This window comes from Symphalangus syndactylus, chromosome 21 (genome assembly GCF_028878055.3).
Source record: "Symphalangus syndactylus isolate Jambi chromosome 21, NHGRI_mSymSyn1-v2.1_pri, whole genome shotgun sequence".
Taxonomy (NCBI): domain Eukaryota; kingdom Metazoa; phylum Chordata; class Mammalia; order Primates; family Hylobatidae; genus Symphalangus; species Symphalangus syndactylus.
In genome coordinates this window covers 33343694-33361293 of record NC_072443.2, presented here as the reverse complement: position 1 = coordinate 33361293, position 17600 = coordinate 33343694, and the positions used below count along the sequence as shown (strand labels likewise).

The 17600-nt window shown below is 40.7% G+C and overlaps 1 protein-coding gene across 1 annotated transcript in view; it reads right to left on the bottom strand.

Moving 5' to 3' along the window:
• The window catches only part of LOC129471437 (protein GVQW1-like), a 74893-nt gene extending 59502 nt beyond the window's left edge, over positions 1-15391 (bottom strand). The window contains exons 1-2 of the mRNA XM_055259962.2: positions 15173-15391; positions 6339-6498 (exon numbers count right to left, since the gene is read on the bottom strand). Coding sequence (XP_055115937.2) covers positions 6339-6498; positions 15173-15213 — 201 coding nt within the window. The 5' untranslated portion in view covers positions 15214-15391. The remainder of the gene's footprint in view (positions 1-6338; positions 6499-15172) is intronic.
• Positions 15392-17600: the final 2209 nt, after the last annotated feature.

Below are 17600 nucleotides of genomic sequence, written 5' to 3'. Positions count from 1 at the left end.
CACTCTAGCCTGGGTGACAAACTGAGACTCTGTCTTAAAAAATAAAAATAAATAAATATATATATATATATATATATAGTATTTGAAAATGAGAAATAGATGAAACAATGTTTTTCAGATATGTGAAAATGGCACAGGGATGTGATTCTTGAAAGAAAGCAAACAATGTGAGCCCTAAAATTGCTTCACTGCCTAGAAAGAGCTTACAGGGTGCAGCTCAGGAAGGAAGCCCCTAAAGGGAATCCACAAGGGTTCCCTGAGGTGAGGAAACAAAGTTTAGAGCTTGGGGACACCAAGACAGCTAGAATTTACAGACCAGATTACCAGAGAAGAGAGAGCTGATAGAGCAAACACTCCAGAGATCCATAGAGGATTGCCCTTGATTCTTCAGCTGCCCACTGATTAGCACATGTGTTTGAGGAAACGTCCCAGGGCCAGGGAGAGAACATCACAAAGAATCAAGTGAAACAATCACCAGAGCTCACACAGGTCAGGAGTTCATATTGCCACTAGCCAGTGTGGGAAGGCCTGTTAACACACGGTGCATCAAGTAGAATTTTTGGAAGGTGTTGCCTCAGTATTAGAGCCGAATTAGCCCTAGGACCCACCTAACAAATTTAAAAGCAAACCTTAAAAAAATGAAATTGTTTCCAGATAACTGCCTGCCAGAAAAAAAAAGACCAAAACTATTTAAAGGAATGCAAACAACCCCAGCAAACAACATAAAATTCAAAATATCTGGCATCCAATAAAATTTAAAAGGCATGCAAAAAAGCAAGAAAATGTGATTTATAATAAAGATAAAATTAATGATTGGAAATAGACACAGAAATGACACAGATAATAAAATTAATAGTTATTAAAACAGCTACTGTAAACATCCTCCATATAAAAGAATGTAAATGGTAAGCATGGTAAAGAGTATGGTAAATGGTAAGCATGCTAAAATACTTAAAAGGCACAAGCTGATTTCAAGAGATAATAAATGCAGTCTCTGGAAAAAAATGTGCCAGATTAAATTAACACCAGACACTGCATAAGAAAAAGTTAGTGAACTTGAAGAAAGCAATAGAAAAAAAAAAAAAAAGACCCACAGATCAAAAGAGCTCAATGAACACCAAACAAAAAAATATATATTTTATATAACATATATATACTGAAATAAGTAAAAATGCTCACCGTCACTAATGAAAATGATCGACATCACTAGTCATCAGAGAAATACAAATCAATACAAATCAAAACCACACCAGATACCATCTCATACCAGTCAGAATGGCTATTACTAAAATATCAAAAAATAACAGATGCTGCTGAGGCTACAGTGAAAAGAGAAAGCTTATGCACTGTTGGTGGGAATATAAACTAGTTCAGCCACTGTGGAAAGCAGTTTGTAGATTTCTCAAAGAACGTAGAACTATACCAGCCAACCCAGCAATCCCATTACTAGGTATATATCCAAAAGAAAATAACTCATTCTACCAAAAAGACACATGCACTTGTATGTTAATTGCAGCACTATTCACAATAGTGAAGACATGGAATCAGCCTAGGTTCCCATCAATGATGGATTGGAATAAGAAAATGTGGTATACATACACCATGGAATACTACACAGCCATAAAAAATGATAAAATAATTTCCCTTGCAGCAACATGGATGCATCTGGAGCTTACACTAAGTGAATTAACACAGAAACACGAAAGCCAAATACAGCATGTTATCACTTGTAAGTGGGTGCTAAACGATGGGTACTCATGGACATAAAGATGGTAACAATACACACTAGGGACTATTGGAGGGGAGGGTTGAAACTTTAATTATTGCGTACTATGCTCAGTACTTGGGTGATGGAATCAATCACACATACCTCAAACCTCAGCATCATGCCATATACCCAAGTAACAAACCTACACATGTACCCTCTGAATATAAAATGTTGAAATTTTTAAAAATTTAGATATGAAGAAAATTACAAGGCATATTCACTTTAAGCCAATGTATATTAGTTATCTATCATAGCATATCATTTTATCCAAAACTTAGTAACTAAAAACAACAAACATTCATGATTCCACACAGTTTCTGAGGGTCCGGAAGCCAGGAGAGGCTTAGCTGGGTGGTTTTGGCTCAGGGTTTCTCATAGGGTTTCAGGCAAACTGTTGGCCTGGGATGTAGTCATCTGCGATTGGAGGATCTACTTCCAAGCTGACTTCATGAAAATCAAAAACCTTTGCTCTTCCAATAACACAATAAGAAACCCCGTCTCCACTAAAAATACAAAATTAGCCGGGTGTGGTGGTGCATGCCTGTAATCCCAGCTACTCGGGAGGCTGAGGCAGGAGAATTGCTTCAACCCGGGAGGCGGAGGTTGTAGTGAGCTGAGATCATGCCATTGCACTCCAGCCTGGGCAACAAGAGTGAACTTCTGCCTCAAAAAAAAAAAAAAAAAAAAAAGAAAGAAAGAAAAAAAAGAAAATGAAAAGGCAGGAGTGGAGAAAATATTTGCAAAACATACAATCTGATAAATTACTTACTCCTAGAATATATGAAAAATTCTTACAACTCAGGCCAGGCGCGGTGGCTCATGCCTGTAATCCCAGCACTTTGGGAGGCCGAGGGGGGCAGATCACAAGGTCAGGAGATCAAGACCATCCTGGCTAACACGGTGAAACCCCGTCTCTACTAAAAATGCAAAAAATTAACCGGGCATGGTGGCGGGCGCCTGTAGTCCCAGCTACTCAGGAGGCTGAGGCAGGAGAATGGCGCCAACCCGGGAGGCAGAGCTTGCAGTGAGCTGAGATCGCACCACTGCACTCCAGCCTGGGCGACAGAGCGAGACTCCGTCTCAAAAAAAAAAAAAAAAAAGAAAGAAAGAAATTCTTACAACTCAAGAAGAAGACAAATGACCCAGTAAAAATGGGCAGAAGATTTGAACAGACACTTCACTGAAGAAGATACAAGAATGGTAAATAAGTACATTTAAAAATGTTTAACATCAGTAGTTATTGGGAAAATGAAAATCAAAACCATAAAGTAGTACCAGTATACCCATTGTGTAATGGATAAAATTAAAGAGAATGACCATACCAAGTATTGGTGCAGACATCAAACAATGAATGTGTTCATATATTGCTGAGGAGACTGTAAAGTGATACAAACACTTTGATAACTTAGCAGTTTCATAGAAGTTCAACATAGATCTACTGTATAATCCAGCCATTCCAACTCTAGATATTTTACCAAGAAAATCAAAGAATATATCCATACAAAGACACAGACATAGACTTGTACAGAGACTTCTTACTTGCTCATAGCAATTTCATTAGTAAGAGTCACAAACTAGAAAAAAATAAATACCCAAGAATAAGTGAATGGGTGAACATACTTTGTTAAATCAATACAATGGAATACTACTTACCAATAAAAATAAGAAACCACTGATAGATTCAACAACATGGATTAATCTCAAAATAATTACACCACGTGAAAGAAGCCAGAACCCTCACTCCAAAAATGCATACTGTAGAATTCCATTTACATGAAATTCTAGAAAAAATGGAAATTAATCTACAGTGTCAGAAATCAAATTAGTGCTTTCCTGAGGATGGAGAGAGGGGAAGGGAGATTGGATTACTAAGAAGGACAAGGAAACTTTTAGGGATTAATGAAAATGTTTATTTCATTGATTAGTGTAATGGTTTATTCACTTTATAGGTACACAAAATTCTTCAAACTGTTCACTTTATGTATATGCCATTTCTTGTATGTCAAATATACATCAATAAAGCTGTAATAAGTAATAGTTAAGGATAATAATACAGCATAACTGATTCAATAAAATAAGAATCCATGAGCCCATACTGATATTCAAAAAAAAGATCTATCTTACAGTACAACGCCAACTAATAAATGTACAAGAAATGATCAAATTAGAAAATAACAAGACCGGGCATGGTGGCTCACGCCTGTAATTCCAGTATTTTGGGTCGCTGAGACAAGCAGATCATTTAAGGCCAGAAGTTTGCGACAAGCCTGGCCAACATAGTGAAACCTCATCTCTACTGAAAGTATAAAAATTAGCCAGGCACAGTGACAGGTGCCTGTAATCCCAGCTATTCAGGAGGCTGAGGCAGGAGAATCACTTAAACCCAGGAGGCGGAGGTTGCAGTGAGCTGAGATTGTGCCACTGCACTCCACCCTCGGCAACACAGTGAGACTCCATCTCAAAAAAGGAAAAAAAGAATTAGAAAATAACATTCATCAACCACTGCTGTAATAAATTATTCAGACAAGAATTATCCATAGATGTTAAGCTCATTAAAATTTTGATGAAAAAAATAGATACATATGTATAAAATTTAACAGTAAAGCTCAATAAAATATGTTATTAATGAACTCTACAGTGGAGAAATATAAACATCATCTTAACAGTGTGAAAAAAGTTACTATCATTATTAATGAGGAAAATTGGTATTTTGTGCTTCCTAATATGAGGCATTGAGAGGAAAATCGTATTGGTTCTATAGCATTCTTACCAAAAATCCATACTCTGAATCTAGACATGAAGAAACATCGGACAAACCCAAACTGAGGGAAATACTATAAAATAACTGACCTATCCTTTTCAAAAATGGCAAGATCATGAAAAATGAGGAAAAAACTAAGGATTGAAGGAAACTAAAGAGACATGACACCAGCCTGGCCAACATGGTGAGACCCTATCTCTACTAAAAATACAAAAATTAGCCAGGGGTGATGGCATGATGGCACATGCCTGTAATCCCAGCTACTCGGGAGGCTGAGGCAGGAGAATCACTTGAACCCAGGAGGCGAAGGTTGCAGTAAGCCAAGATCATGCCACCGCACTCCAGCCTGGGCAACAGAGCAAGACCCTGTCTCAAAAAAAAAAAAGAGAGAGAGAGAGAGAGATATGACAACTAAATACAATGCATGATCCTGAATTGAATCTTGAAACAGAAAGGAAAGGAGGAAGAGGAAAAGTTTTGTTGATGATGCTGTTGCTCTTTTTTTTTTTTTTTTTTGAGACGGAGTCTTGCTCTGTCGCCCAGGCTAGAGTGCAGTGGCGCGATCTCGGCTCACTGCAAGCTTTGCCTCCCAGGTTCATGCCATTCTCCTGCCTCAGCCTCCCGAGCAGCTGGGACTACAGGCACCCTGCTCTTCTTTTCAATAAGTGACATTATTGAACAACTGTTGAAATTTTTTTTATTATACTTTAAGTTCTGGGATACAAGTGCAGAACGTGCAGGTTTGTTACATAGGTATAGAGGTGCCATGGTGGTTTGCTGCACCCATCAACCTCTCATCTACATTAGGTATTTCTGCTAATGCTATCCCTACAATTGTTGAAATTTAAGTGGAATTTGATCCTAAAGTATTGTAGCAATGTTAATACCCTGATTTTGATGAGAGTATTCAGGTTATATGGAAAAGTATCCTTGTTTTTGGAAATACACACTGAAGTATTTACGGGTAATTTGTCAACATGTCTGCAATTTAATCTCAAATGTATCAGGAATAAAATAATGGCACGTGAAAGAAAAACAGACAAATGTAAATGATTAATAATCAGGAAATCTGGGTGAAGGGTATAAGGTGGTTCTTTGTATTATTTGTGTTTTTCTTGAAAATCTATAAATTTGAAATTATTTCATGGTAAAAAAGGAATTTGAGGCTGGGCGCAGCGATTACAGGCATGAGCCTGTAATCCCAGCACTTTGGGAGGCCATGGCAGGCAGATCACCTGAGGTCAGGAGTTCGAGACCAGCCTGGCCAACATGGTGAAACCCTGTCTCTACTAAAAATACAAAAAGTAGCCTGGCGTGGTGGCGTGCACTGGTAATCCCAGCTACTCAGGAGGCTGAGGCACAAGAATCACTTGAACCCGGGAGGTGGAGGTTGCAGTGAGTCTAGATAATGCCACTGCCCTCCAGGCTGGACAACAGAGTGAGACTCTGTCTCAAAAAAACAAAAACAGAAAATAAATAAATAAATAAATAAATAAAAACATGAAGATTCTTAAGCCAAAAAAAGAAAAAGAAATTTGGGGAGAAAATAAATGTTTTTTAAAAAAATTATTGCAAATTAGATTTTACAAACTAAAACATTATTAGTGAATGTGGTTAAAGGGTATCTAAGAGTTCCTTTCATTATTCTTGCATCTGCATCTTTTCTGTAGGTTGAAATTATTCCCCCCCGCCCTCCAGAAAAAAAGTAGGTAATGGAAGTCCTGGGAAGATGAAGAGAGGCTTCTCTGGCCTTGAGAAAGAGCCAGTATATTTATTCATACATTCAACATCTATGTATTAAATGCCTACCTTGTGCCAAGCATTATCCTCGTTTCTGGGGATGTGGACTTCAATGGGTAGGGTGCAGTGGTGCAGACCGGTAGCCCCAGCTGCTTGGCAGGCTGAGGTGGGAGAATTGCTCCAGCCCAGAAGTTCAAGTCCAGCCTGGGCAACATAATGAGGCCCGTCCCTAAGTAAAGAATAATAATAAAATAAATAGACTTGAGTGGAACAAGTATAACCTGGAGCTTATTAGTTACAGGGTCCAAGGTGGCCAGCCATCCATAGACCCTTTCTTAAGGAAACTGAGCAAAACGAAGGGGGTATCAGCAAGAGCAGTCTCTGGATAGCAACATTATTATTGTTTAAAGCCCTTAAATACATCCAGTCGTCTTCTGAAAGTTCTTGTTCAGCTTTTCACCTGGAAGAGATTCATCATTATCAAATTCTATATCACTTGAATTCAAATGTCCAATAGTGTCACTTACAGGAAGAGTAACAACAGCATCAACAAATATATTCCCTGCTATGGACTGAATGTTTGTATCCCCCCAAAATTTCTATGTTGAAATTCTAACCCCCAGCGTGATGGTATTTGGAGATGAGGCCTCTGAGGGTAATTATGGTTGAGGGTGGGGCCCTCCTGATGGGATTAGTGGCTTTATAAGGAGAGGAAGACGCCAGGCACAGCGGCTCATGCCTGTAATCCCAGGACTTTAGGAGGCCAAGGCGGGCGGGTCACTTGAGGTCAGGAGTTTGAGACCAGCCTGACCAACATGATGAAACCCCATCTCTACTAAAAATGCAAAAATTAGCCAGGCGTGATGGTGCGTGCCTGTAGTCCCAGCTACTCCGGACGCTGAGGCAGGAGAATCACTCGAACCAGGGAGGTGAAGGTTGCAGTGACCCAAGGATCGCACCACTGTGCTCCAGCCTGGATGACGGAGTGAGACTCCACCTCCAAAAAAAAAAAAAAACGGAAAGAGAAAGGAGAAAGAACAATCTCTCTCCCACTCCACGTGCAACTGTGGAGTAAAGGGCATGCGAAGACACAATGCACAATGAGAAGGCAGTTATCTGCATGCCAGGAGGAGCATCCTCACCAAAACCCAACCATGCAGGCACCACAACCTCCAGAACTGTAAGAAAATACATTTCTGAGGCCGGGCACGGTGGCTCCCACCTGTAATTCCAGCACTTTAGGAAGCCGAGGCAGGTGGATCACCTGAGGTCAAGAATTCGAGACCAGCCTGACCAATATGGTGAAACCCTGTCTCTACTGAAAATACAAAAATTAGCCGTGCATCATGGCGTGTGCCCATAGTCCCAGCTACTCGGGAGGCTGAGATAGGAGAATTGCTTGAACCCAGGAGGTTGGAGGTTGCAGTGAGCCAAGATGGCGTCACTGCACTTCAGCCTGGGCAACAGAGCGAGACTCCATCTCAAAAAAAAAAATTAAATAAAATACACATCTGTTGTTTAAGCCACCCAGTATGTGGTATTTTGTTATGAGAGTTCAAGCTAAGACATTCTCTTTCCCTCATTTCCTTTCTTCTTCAAGTTCTAATTCAGGATCAAGTGTCATATTTATTTTTCATGTTTGTTGCAATAATGTCTCTCTGCCGTCATTATGAACACATAAATAGAGAAGAAGTACCTATGACAGATGTTTTACTAAAAAGGTGTGTTTTACCCCATCAAAAAGTGGGCAGAGGACATGAACAGACACTTCTCAAAAGAAGACATTTATGCAGCCAAAAAACACATGAAGAAATGCTCCTCATCACTGGCCATCAGAGAAATGCAAATCAAAACCACAGTGAGATACCATCTCACACCAGTTAGAATGGCCATCATTAAAAAATCAGGAAACAACAGGTGCTGGAGAGGATGTGGAGAAATAGGAACACTTTTACACTGTTGGTGGGACTGTAAACTAGTTCAACCATTGTGGAAGTCAGTGTGGCGATTCCTCAGGGATCTCGAACTAGAAATACCATTTGACCCAGCCATCCCATTACTGGGTATATACCCAAAGGACTATAAATCATGCTGCTATAAAGACACATGCACACGTATGTTTATTGCGGCACTATTCACAATAGCAAAGAGTTGGAACCAACCCAAATGTCCAACAACGATAGACTGGATTAAGAAAATGTGGCACATATACACCATGGAATACTATGCAGCCATAAAAAATGATGAGTTCGTGTCCTTTGTAGGGACATGGATGAAACTGGAAAACATCATTCTCAGTAAACTATCGCAAGGACAAAAAACCAAACACCGCATGTTCTCACTCATAGGTGGGAATTGAACAATGAGAACTCATGGACACAGGAAGGGGAACACCACGCTCCGGGGACTGTTGTGGGGTGGGGGGAGGGGGGAGGGACAGCATTAGGAGATACACCTAATGCTAAATGACGAGTTAATGGGTGCAGGAAATCAACATGGCACATGGATACATATGTAACAAACCTGCACATTGTGCACATGTACCCTAAAACCCTAAAGTATAATTAAAAAAAATATATATATATATATAAGAAAATAAAAAAAAAAAAGGTGTGTTTTTTCTTTCAACTACAAAATAATAATAATAATAAAGGGTAATTTTTTAAAAGCACTTAGTAGCTAGTATGTTAAGGGTTTTAGAAGGTTTGTCTCACTAAATCCTCCCAACAAATATGAGGTGGGTTCTACTATTATTCCCATACCCCTCATTTGTTAATGACTTAAAGTGAAGTCTCTTTCTCAAAGTCATGGCAGTATTTAAGTGGTAGAGCTAAGAAGAATTCTCCAGAATATAGCTTCTTAAATGTACATACAAATCACCAAGGGATCTTGTTAAAATGCAGAAACTGATCCTGTATGTCTGGAGGAGGACTAAGACTCTGCATTTCTAATAAGCTCCCAGCCGATGCAGAGACTGTCCTCCACTAAATACCCTTTGAATAACAAGGCTGTAGACGTACATGACAGCTAAGTGTGCCCTGCACTAAGCCCTCGCTAGGTATTTCCTGAATTATTTAACAATGCCAGAGATAAGGAAAGAGAAAGAAAGATTTTTAAAACCTGTTGTTGACTTTATTGAGGTTAGCAAGTCATGATTATTGTAACTTTTCTTTACATGGATGTTGTAAAATCAAATATCTTGTGGGAGAGTTGGAAGATTTCCAGGCAGAAGATACTGCACAATTACAGAAGACAATGCAATACTAGAAAGCTGAGAACAAACCATTACCATGCAGTGAACACTTTACCTCTATGTGTGTCTACTTAGTGGCAGCACAATTTCAGCAAGACTGTATTCCTTGTCCATACTTCTTTCCATTGACCCAGTTAGTGAGAATGCTGTGAGTTAATACTAAATGTGTCACCCTCTAAATATCATATGAGGTTACTGGTGCTGCAAAAATCTTGTCAGGAAGAGTCACTGGAAGCAAAGCTGAAGGCAAATGCTAGCTAATGCTCCTACTAAGAGTCTGTGGGTAGAACTACCCATCAAAGCAAGTTACTAGTAGCACAACTGCACATTAGTGTTTCTGACTATAAAGGACAAGTACAGGCTGGCGTGTAGCAGCCTCCAGAAGAGATAAATTTTGAGACAGACCTTAAACACTCCTGTCAATCATTATTTAAAAAAAAAAAAAAACACCTTTACCAATTGACATGCCATAAGCTGCACATCACATATTCAAAGTGTACAATTTTATAAGTTTTGACAGATGTATGTATATTCATGAAAACATCATCACAATCCAGACAATGAACAAGTCCAACCATCTCCTGAAAAGTTTCTCATAACCTTTTGTAATCCCTACCCACTCCCATCTCCAGGCAACTACTAATCTACTTTCTAACACTGTAGGGGAATTCACATTTTATGTGTTCTCCTTTTGTCCAGTTTCTTTCACTTAGCATAATTATTTTGAGACTCATCCACATTGTTGTGTGTATCAATAGTTTGCCCCTTTTATTGCTGAGTAGTATTTCATTGTACAGATATACCACAGTTTACCATTCACCTGTTCGTGGTATATGGATTATTTCCCATTTTTTTGGCTATTACAAATAAAGCTGTTTTGATGGCATTGTCAATTTTTACCTGTAGAAACTCACTTTAGGTCTTTACAAAAAAAAATATCTTTTTGAGCATATGAAATAGAGTTATAATAACTGGCTTTAATGTCCTTTACTTCTTTTTTTTTTTTTTTTAACAGAGTTTCACTCTTGTCACCAGGCTGGAGTGCAATGGTGTGATCTCTGCTCACTGCAACCTCCGCCTCCCAGGTTCAAGTGATCCTCCTGCCTCAGCCTCCCGAGTAGCTGGGATTACAGGCACCCACCACCATGCCCAGTACTAATTTTTGTATTTTTAGTAGAGACAGGGTTTCACCATGTTGGCCAGGCTACTCTCAAACTCCTGACTTCAGGTGATCCACCTACCTCAGCCTCCCAAAGTGCTGAGATTATAGACATGAGCCACCGTGCCCGGCCTCTGTATCACTTCTTGATCCAATTCAGTTGATTGATTTTCTCTTCATTATGCATCAGTTTTTGTGTTTTTGGGGGGTTTTTTTGCCTTTTTTCATGCCTAGTAAAATTGTAAATTTCACCTTGATGAGTTCTGCATCTTTTCTGTATCTCAATAAATATTCTTGAGCTTTGTTCTCAGATATAGTTAAGTTACTCGGAAATGGTTGGATCCTCTTTTGGTCTGGCTTTTAAGACTTACTAGGAATGGGCTGGATGTGGCGGCTCATGCCTGTAATTCCAGCACTTTGGGAGGACAAGGTGGGCAGATCACTTGAGGTCAAGGGTTTGAGACCAGACTGGCCAACATGGTGAAACCCCATCTCTACTAAAAATACAAAAATTAGACAGGCGTGGTGGTGCATGCCTGTAATCCCAGCTACTGGAGAGGCTGAGGCTCAAGAATCACTTGCACCCAGGAGGTGGAGGCTGCAATGAGCTGAGATCCCACCACTTCACACAAGCCTGGGGAACAGAGTAAGACTCCAAAAAAAAAAAAAAAGAGACTGGACGCAGTGGCTCACACCTGTAATCCCAGCACTTTGGGAGGCCAAGGCAGGCGGATCACAAGGTCAGGAGATCGAGACCATCCTGGCTAACACGGTGAAACCCCGTCTCTACTAAAAATACAAAAAATTAGCCGGGTATGGTGGTGGGCGCCTGTAGTACCAGCTACTCGGGAGGTTGAGGCAGGAGAATGGTGTGAACCCAGGAGGTGGAGCTTGCAGTGAGCCGAGATCGTGCCACTGCACTCCAGCCTGGGTGACAGAGCAAGACTCCATCTCAAAAAAAAAAAGAATTAGGAATGACCAGAGCCATGATTAGTCTTGAGTTAACTATTCCGCACTACTGAGTCAAGGCCCTTCTCAGTAGTGTCCCCAGCATCCTATGAATCGTGAGCTTCTCCAGTCTAGCTAGTAAGAGAGCAGTTTCTCTGGCCTTGTGCGAGTGTTATATGCTCTTCTCTCTAATCCTCTCAGTGGTTTTTCCCCAGCTTTGAGTCATTTCCTCTCATGGATGTGCTAACCAGCTTTCTCCTGAATACTAAGGGGCACCCTCTACAGATCTCCAGAGTTCTCTCTGGGGCAGCTCCTTCACTTCTGGCACCCTGTCCTGAGAATGCTAGCTGCCTCCATTTCCCCAGACTCTCAACTCTGTCTCCTCAAAATACAGAGTCTACCAGACCCTGCCTGGATTCCCCAGCTCTTTGTCACAACCTGGGATCTCTCTCAGTTCAGAAGGCTGTGTAATCACAGGGCTCATTTATTTCCCATTTTCCAAGATTACTGCCCTTCATTGCTTGATGTCTTAAAAACTGGTTTTATATATTTTTGTCTATTATTTGGTTTTTTTTCTTTGTTTTTTCAGAGAAGACCATAAACTCCAGTACTTCTTATTCCATCTTGGTAGTAAGATATTTGCATCTTAAATTTGTGCTGTGGTATAGATTTTTGAGCTCTGAGATATAAGCACCAGACCAACTCCCTCCTTTTCTCAAAGGTCTGAGTGTTAGATCTGCAGGGCCCTTATTGTAAGCCTTTAATGGTTGGTACTTTCAAATTCTTCCCTTTGTTTCTCCACCTTTATGGGTGTGTCATGGGCTGAGTTGTGTTCCCTCAAAATTCCTATGCTGAAGTTCTAACCCCCAGTACCTCACAAGGTAACTGTATTTGGAGATTGGGTCTTTAAGAAGTAAGTTAAAATAATGTCATTAGAATGGGCCTTAATTCAAGATGACTGGTGTCCTTATAAAAAGAGGATGTCATTAACCCAACCTGTTGTCCCAATGCATCACATCAGTCTATTTCACACACACACACACACACACACACACAGTGCTATTTTCCTCATCTCTATTACTTAAACAGAGGATACATTCAGTATCTGATTGTGGAAGCAAATCAAAGCATCTGAGTAGAAATCTTAAACACTTGGCTGGGCATGGTGGCTCACGCCTGTAATCCTAGCACTTTGGGAGGCCGAGACAAGCGGATCATGAGGTCAGGAGATCGAGACCATCCTGGCTAACACGGTGAAACCCCGTCTCTACTAAAAATACAAAAAATTAGCCGGGTGCGGTGGCGGGGGCCTGTAGTCCCAGCTACTCAGGAGGCTGAGGCAGGAGAACGGCGTGAACCCGGGAGGCGGAGCTTGCAGTGAGCCAAGATAGCGCCACTGCACTCCGGCCTGGGCGAAAGAGCGAGACTCCTTCTCAAAAAAAAAAAAAAAAAAAAAAAATCTTAAACACTTTAGAATAGTAAACTCTACATTTTTGCTTGTTGTCTGTTTTGGAGGGGCCTATGGCCATGTGGGGTTATTATATTGAAACAAGGGAATACCTTTACACTAGTGTAGCAAAACGAAGAGAACTGAGAAGGATCAGAAAATGATGACAAAACTGGTAGTCCTAGACTCTAGGTTATGGCTAACTCAAGATTTTACTCCCCAATATACAAAATACACAAAAGCTGATTATTATATTGACTCTAAATATTATCATTTTCTAGGTCGCTTATAACCTCGAAATCAGAACCTAGAACCTAACATGCAGAAAACAGTAGTAATGATCATGTTACTATTAAAATTGTAAATATGACAAATAACAGAAAAAAGTGATCTTTTTGAATCCCAGAAATGCCTAACCCTGAGACCATCCAAAGCTATCTAAAAGTGACCCGGAGTGAGATATGTGTCAGGAAATTGGAACTGTACAGTCTTTTTTTCATTTATGTATATTATATAAATATACATATTGTATATATTAATAATATATTTATTATATTATATATTATTTATTTAATATTTAATATGCATGTTTAATATATAATATATATTAATTTTTTTTTTTTAAGACAGGGTCTCACTCTGTCACCCAGGCTGCAGTGCAGTGCCTTGATCACAGCTCATAGAAGCTTCAACTTCCTGGGCTCAGGTGATCCTCCCAGCTCGGCCTCCTGAGTAGCTGCGACCACAGGCACATGCCACCAAGCCCAGCTAATTTTTTTTTTTTTTTTTTTGTAGAGATGGGGTCTCCCTATGTTGTCCAAATTGGTCTCAAACTCCTTGACTCAAGCAATTCTCCCCTCTTGGCCTTCCAAAGTGCTGGGAGTACAGGGGTTAGCCACTGCACCCGGCCCGTTTATAATTTAGTATGAACTCTGAGTACTGTCCTCTTGGTTAAATAGAGGCATGGATTTATGAAAAGCCATTGATATAAAAAAAAAAGTAATCTTTTAATTCAAAATATTTAATCAGAAACAAATAGCTGTACTTCCTTAAAAGATGAGTCCTCAGCCTGGGCAACACAGTTAAACCCCATCTCTACAAAAAATATAAAAATTAGGCTGGGCGCAGTGGCTCACGCCTGTAATCCTAGCACTTTGGGAGGCTTAGGTGGGCGAATCGTTTGAGGTCAGGAGTTCAAGACCAGCCTGGCCAACATGATGAAACCCTGTCTCCACAAAAAAGAAAAGAAAAAAGCCGGCATGGTGGCGCACGTCTGTAGTCCCAACTACTTGGAAGGCTGAGGTGGCAGAATCGCTCACAACCGGCAGGCAGAGGTTGCAGTGAGTCAAGATCCCGCCATTGCACTTCAGCCTGGGCTACAGAATGAGACTCTGTCTCAAAAAATAAATAAATAAAATAAAAGAATACAAGAGCACCCAGATTCATAAAGCAAGGTCTTTGAGACCTACAAAGAGACTTAGACTCCCACACAGTAATAGTGGGAGACTTTAACACCCCACTGTCAATGTTAGATCAACGAGACAGAAAATTAACAAAGATATTCAGGACTCGAACTCAGCTCTGGACCAAGCAAACTTAATAGACATCAACAGAACTCTCCACCCCAAATCAACAGAATATACATTTTTCTCAGCACCACATAGAACTTATTCTAAAATTGACCACATAGGCCGGCCGCAGTGGCTCACGCCTGTAATCCCAGCACTTTGAGAGGCCGAGGCAGGCGGATCACGAGGTCATCCTGGCTAACACGGTGAAACCCCATCTCTACTAAAAATACAAAAAATTAGCCGGGCATGGTGGGAGGCGCCTGTAATGCCAGCTACTCGGAGGCTGAGGCAGGAGAATGGCGTGAACCGGGGAGGCGGAGCTTGCAAAGAGCCGAAACGGCGGCACTGCACTCCAGCCCGGGGGGGAGAGAGCGAGACTCCGTCTCAAAAAATAAATAAATAAATAAAACTGACCACATAATTGGAAGTAAAACACTCCTCAGCAAAAGCAAAAGAATGGAAATCATAACAAAGTTTCTCAGACGACAGTACAATCAAATTAGAACTGAGGATTAATAAACTCACTCAAGGTGTTCGCAGCCGCCGCGGTGCGACCATGCCGCCATCACTCTCCAACGCCAGCACCGCCTCTGGCTCGCAGAGCTCTAGCTGAAAGGTAAGGGAGGTAAGTAAGGAAGTCTCTATACCATGGCTGGTATAAAGCGGACTGCCTGCAAATGGACCGGTAAAGCAGCCAGGAAGCAACTGGCTACAAAAGCAGCTCACAAGAGTGCGCCCTCTACTGGAGGGGTGAAGAAACCTCATCGTTACAGGCCTGGTACTGTGGCAATCCGTGAAATCAGACGTTATCAGAAGTCCACTGAACTTCTGATTCGCAAACTTCGCTTTCAGTGTCTGGTGCAAGAAATTGCTCAGGACTTGAAAACAGACGCTTCCAGAGTGCAGCTATCGGTGCTTTGCAGGAGGCAAGTGAGGCCTATCTGGTTGGCCTTTTTGAAGACAGCAACCTGTGTGCTATCCATGCCAAACGTGTAATGATTATGCCAAAAGACATCCACCTAGCACGCCGCATACATGGAAAACGTGCTTAAGAATCCACTATGATGGGAAACATTTCACTCTCAAAAAGAAAAAAATTCTCTTCTTCCTGTTATTGGTGGTTCTGAAGGTTAGATATTTTTTTCCATGGGGTCAAAAGATACTGAAGTATATGACTGCAAGTGGAAAAATAGGGGATAGAAATCAGGTAATGGCGTTTTTCAATTTTCATTTGTGTGTAAATTTTTAATATAAATGTGGAGATGTAAAGCATTAATGCAAATCAAAATGTTTCAGTGAACAGGTTTCAGCAGTTCAACTTTATAATAATTATAAATAAACCCATTAAATTTTTCTAGACAATGCCAGCATTAGCATTTTTTTAAAAAACAAGTAAATTTCTTATTGACAGCAACCAAATGGTGTTTGTAGCATTTTTATCATACAGTAGATTCCATCCATTCACTGTTTTTCTAACTGAGTTGTCCTACATGCAAGTACATGTTTGTTTGTTTGTTTGTTTGTTTTTGGAGATGGAGTCTTACTCTGTCGCCCAGTGGCAAGATCTTGGCTCACTGTAACCTCCACCTCCCAGGTTCAAGCGATTCTCCTGCCTCAGCCTCTCGAGTAGCTGGGACTAAATAAAGTCTTATGCCACCATGCTGGCTAATTTTTTGTATTTTTAGTATAGATGGGGTTTCACCATGTTAGCCAGGATGGCCTCCATCTCCTGACGTGATCCACCCACCTCAGCCTCCCAGAGTGCTGGGATTACAGGCCTGAGTCACTGCACCCAGGCAAGTACATGTTTTTAATGTTGTCTGTCTGCTGTGCTGTTCCTGTAAGTATGCTATTAAAAGATACTAAACTATAAAAAAAAAGAAACTTACTCAAAACCACAAAACTACATGGAAACTGAACAACCTTCTCCTGAATGACTACTGGGTAAATAACAAAATTAAGGCAGAAATAAATAAGTTCTTTGAAACCAATGAGAACAAAGACACAACATACCAGAATCTCTAGGACACAGCTAAAGCAATGTTTAAAGGGAAATGTATAGCACTAAAAGCCCACAGGAGAAAGCAGGAAAGATCTAAAATCAACACCCTAACACCACAATTAAAAGAACTAGAGAAGCAAGAGCAAACAAATTCAAAGGCTAGCAGAAGACAAGAAATAACTAAAATCAGAGCAGAACTGAAGGAGATAGAGACACGAAAAGCCCTTCAAAAAATCAACGAATCCATGGCCGGGTACAGTGGCTCACACCTGTAATCCCAGCACTTTGGGAGGCCAAGGCGGGTGGATCACAAGGTCAGGAGATCAAGACCATCCTGGCTAACACGGTGAAACCCCCGTCTCTACTAAAAATACAAAAAAATTAGCCAGGTGTGGTGGCGGGTGCCTGTAGTCCCAGCTACTCAGGAGGCTGAGGCAGGAGAATGGCGTGAACCCGGGAGGCAGAGCTTGCAGTGAGCCGAGATTGTGCCACTGCACTCCAGCCTGGGCGACAGAGCGAGACGCCATCTCAAAAAAAAAAACCAATGAATCCAGGAGCTGGTTTTTTGCAAAGATCAACAAAAAAGGTCAACCGCTAGCCAAACTTATAAAGAAGGAAAGAGAGAAGAATCAAATACAGACGATAAAAAATGATAAAGGGGATATCACCACTGATCCCACAGAAATACAAACTACCATCAGAGACTACTATAGACACCTCTATGCAAATAAACTAGAAAATCTAGAAGAAATGGATAAATTCCTGAACACATACATCCTCCCAAGACTAAACCAGGAAGAAGTCAAATCCCTGAATAGACAAATAACAAGTTCTGAAATTGAGGCAGTAATTAATAGCCTACCAACCAAAAAAAGTCCAGGACTAGATAGATTCACAGCCGAATTCTACCAGAGGTACAAAGAGGAGCTGGTACCATTCCTTCTGAAACTA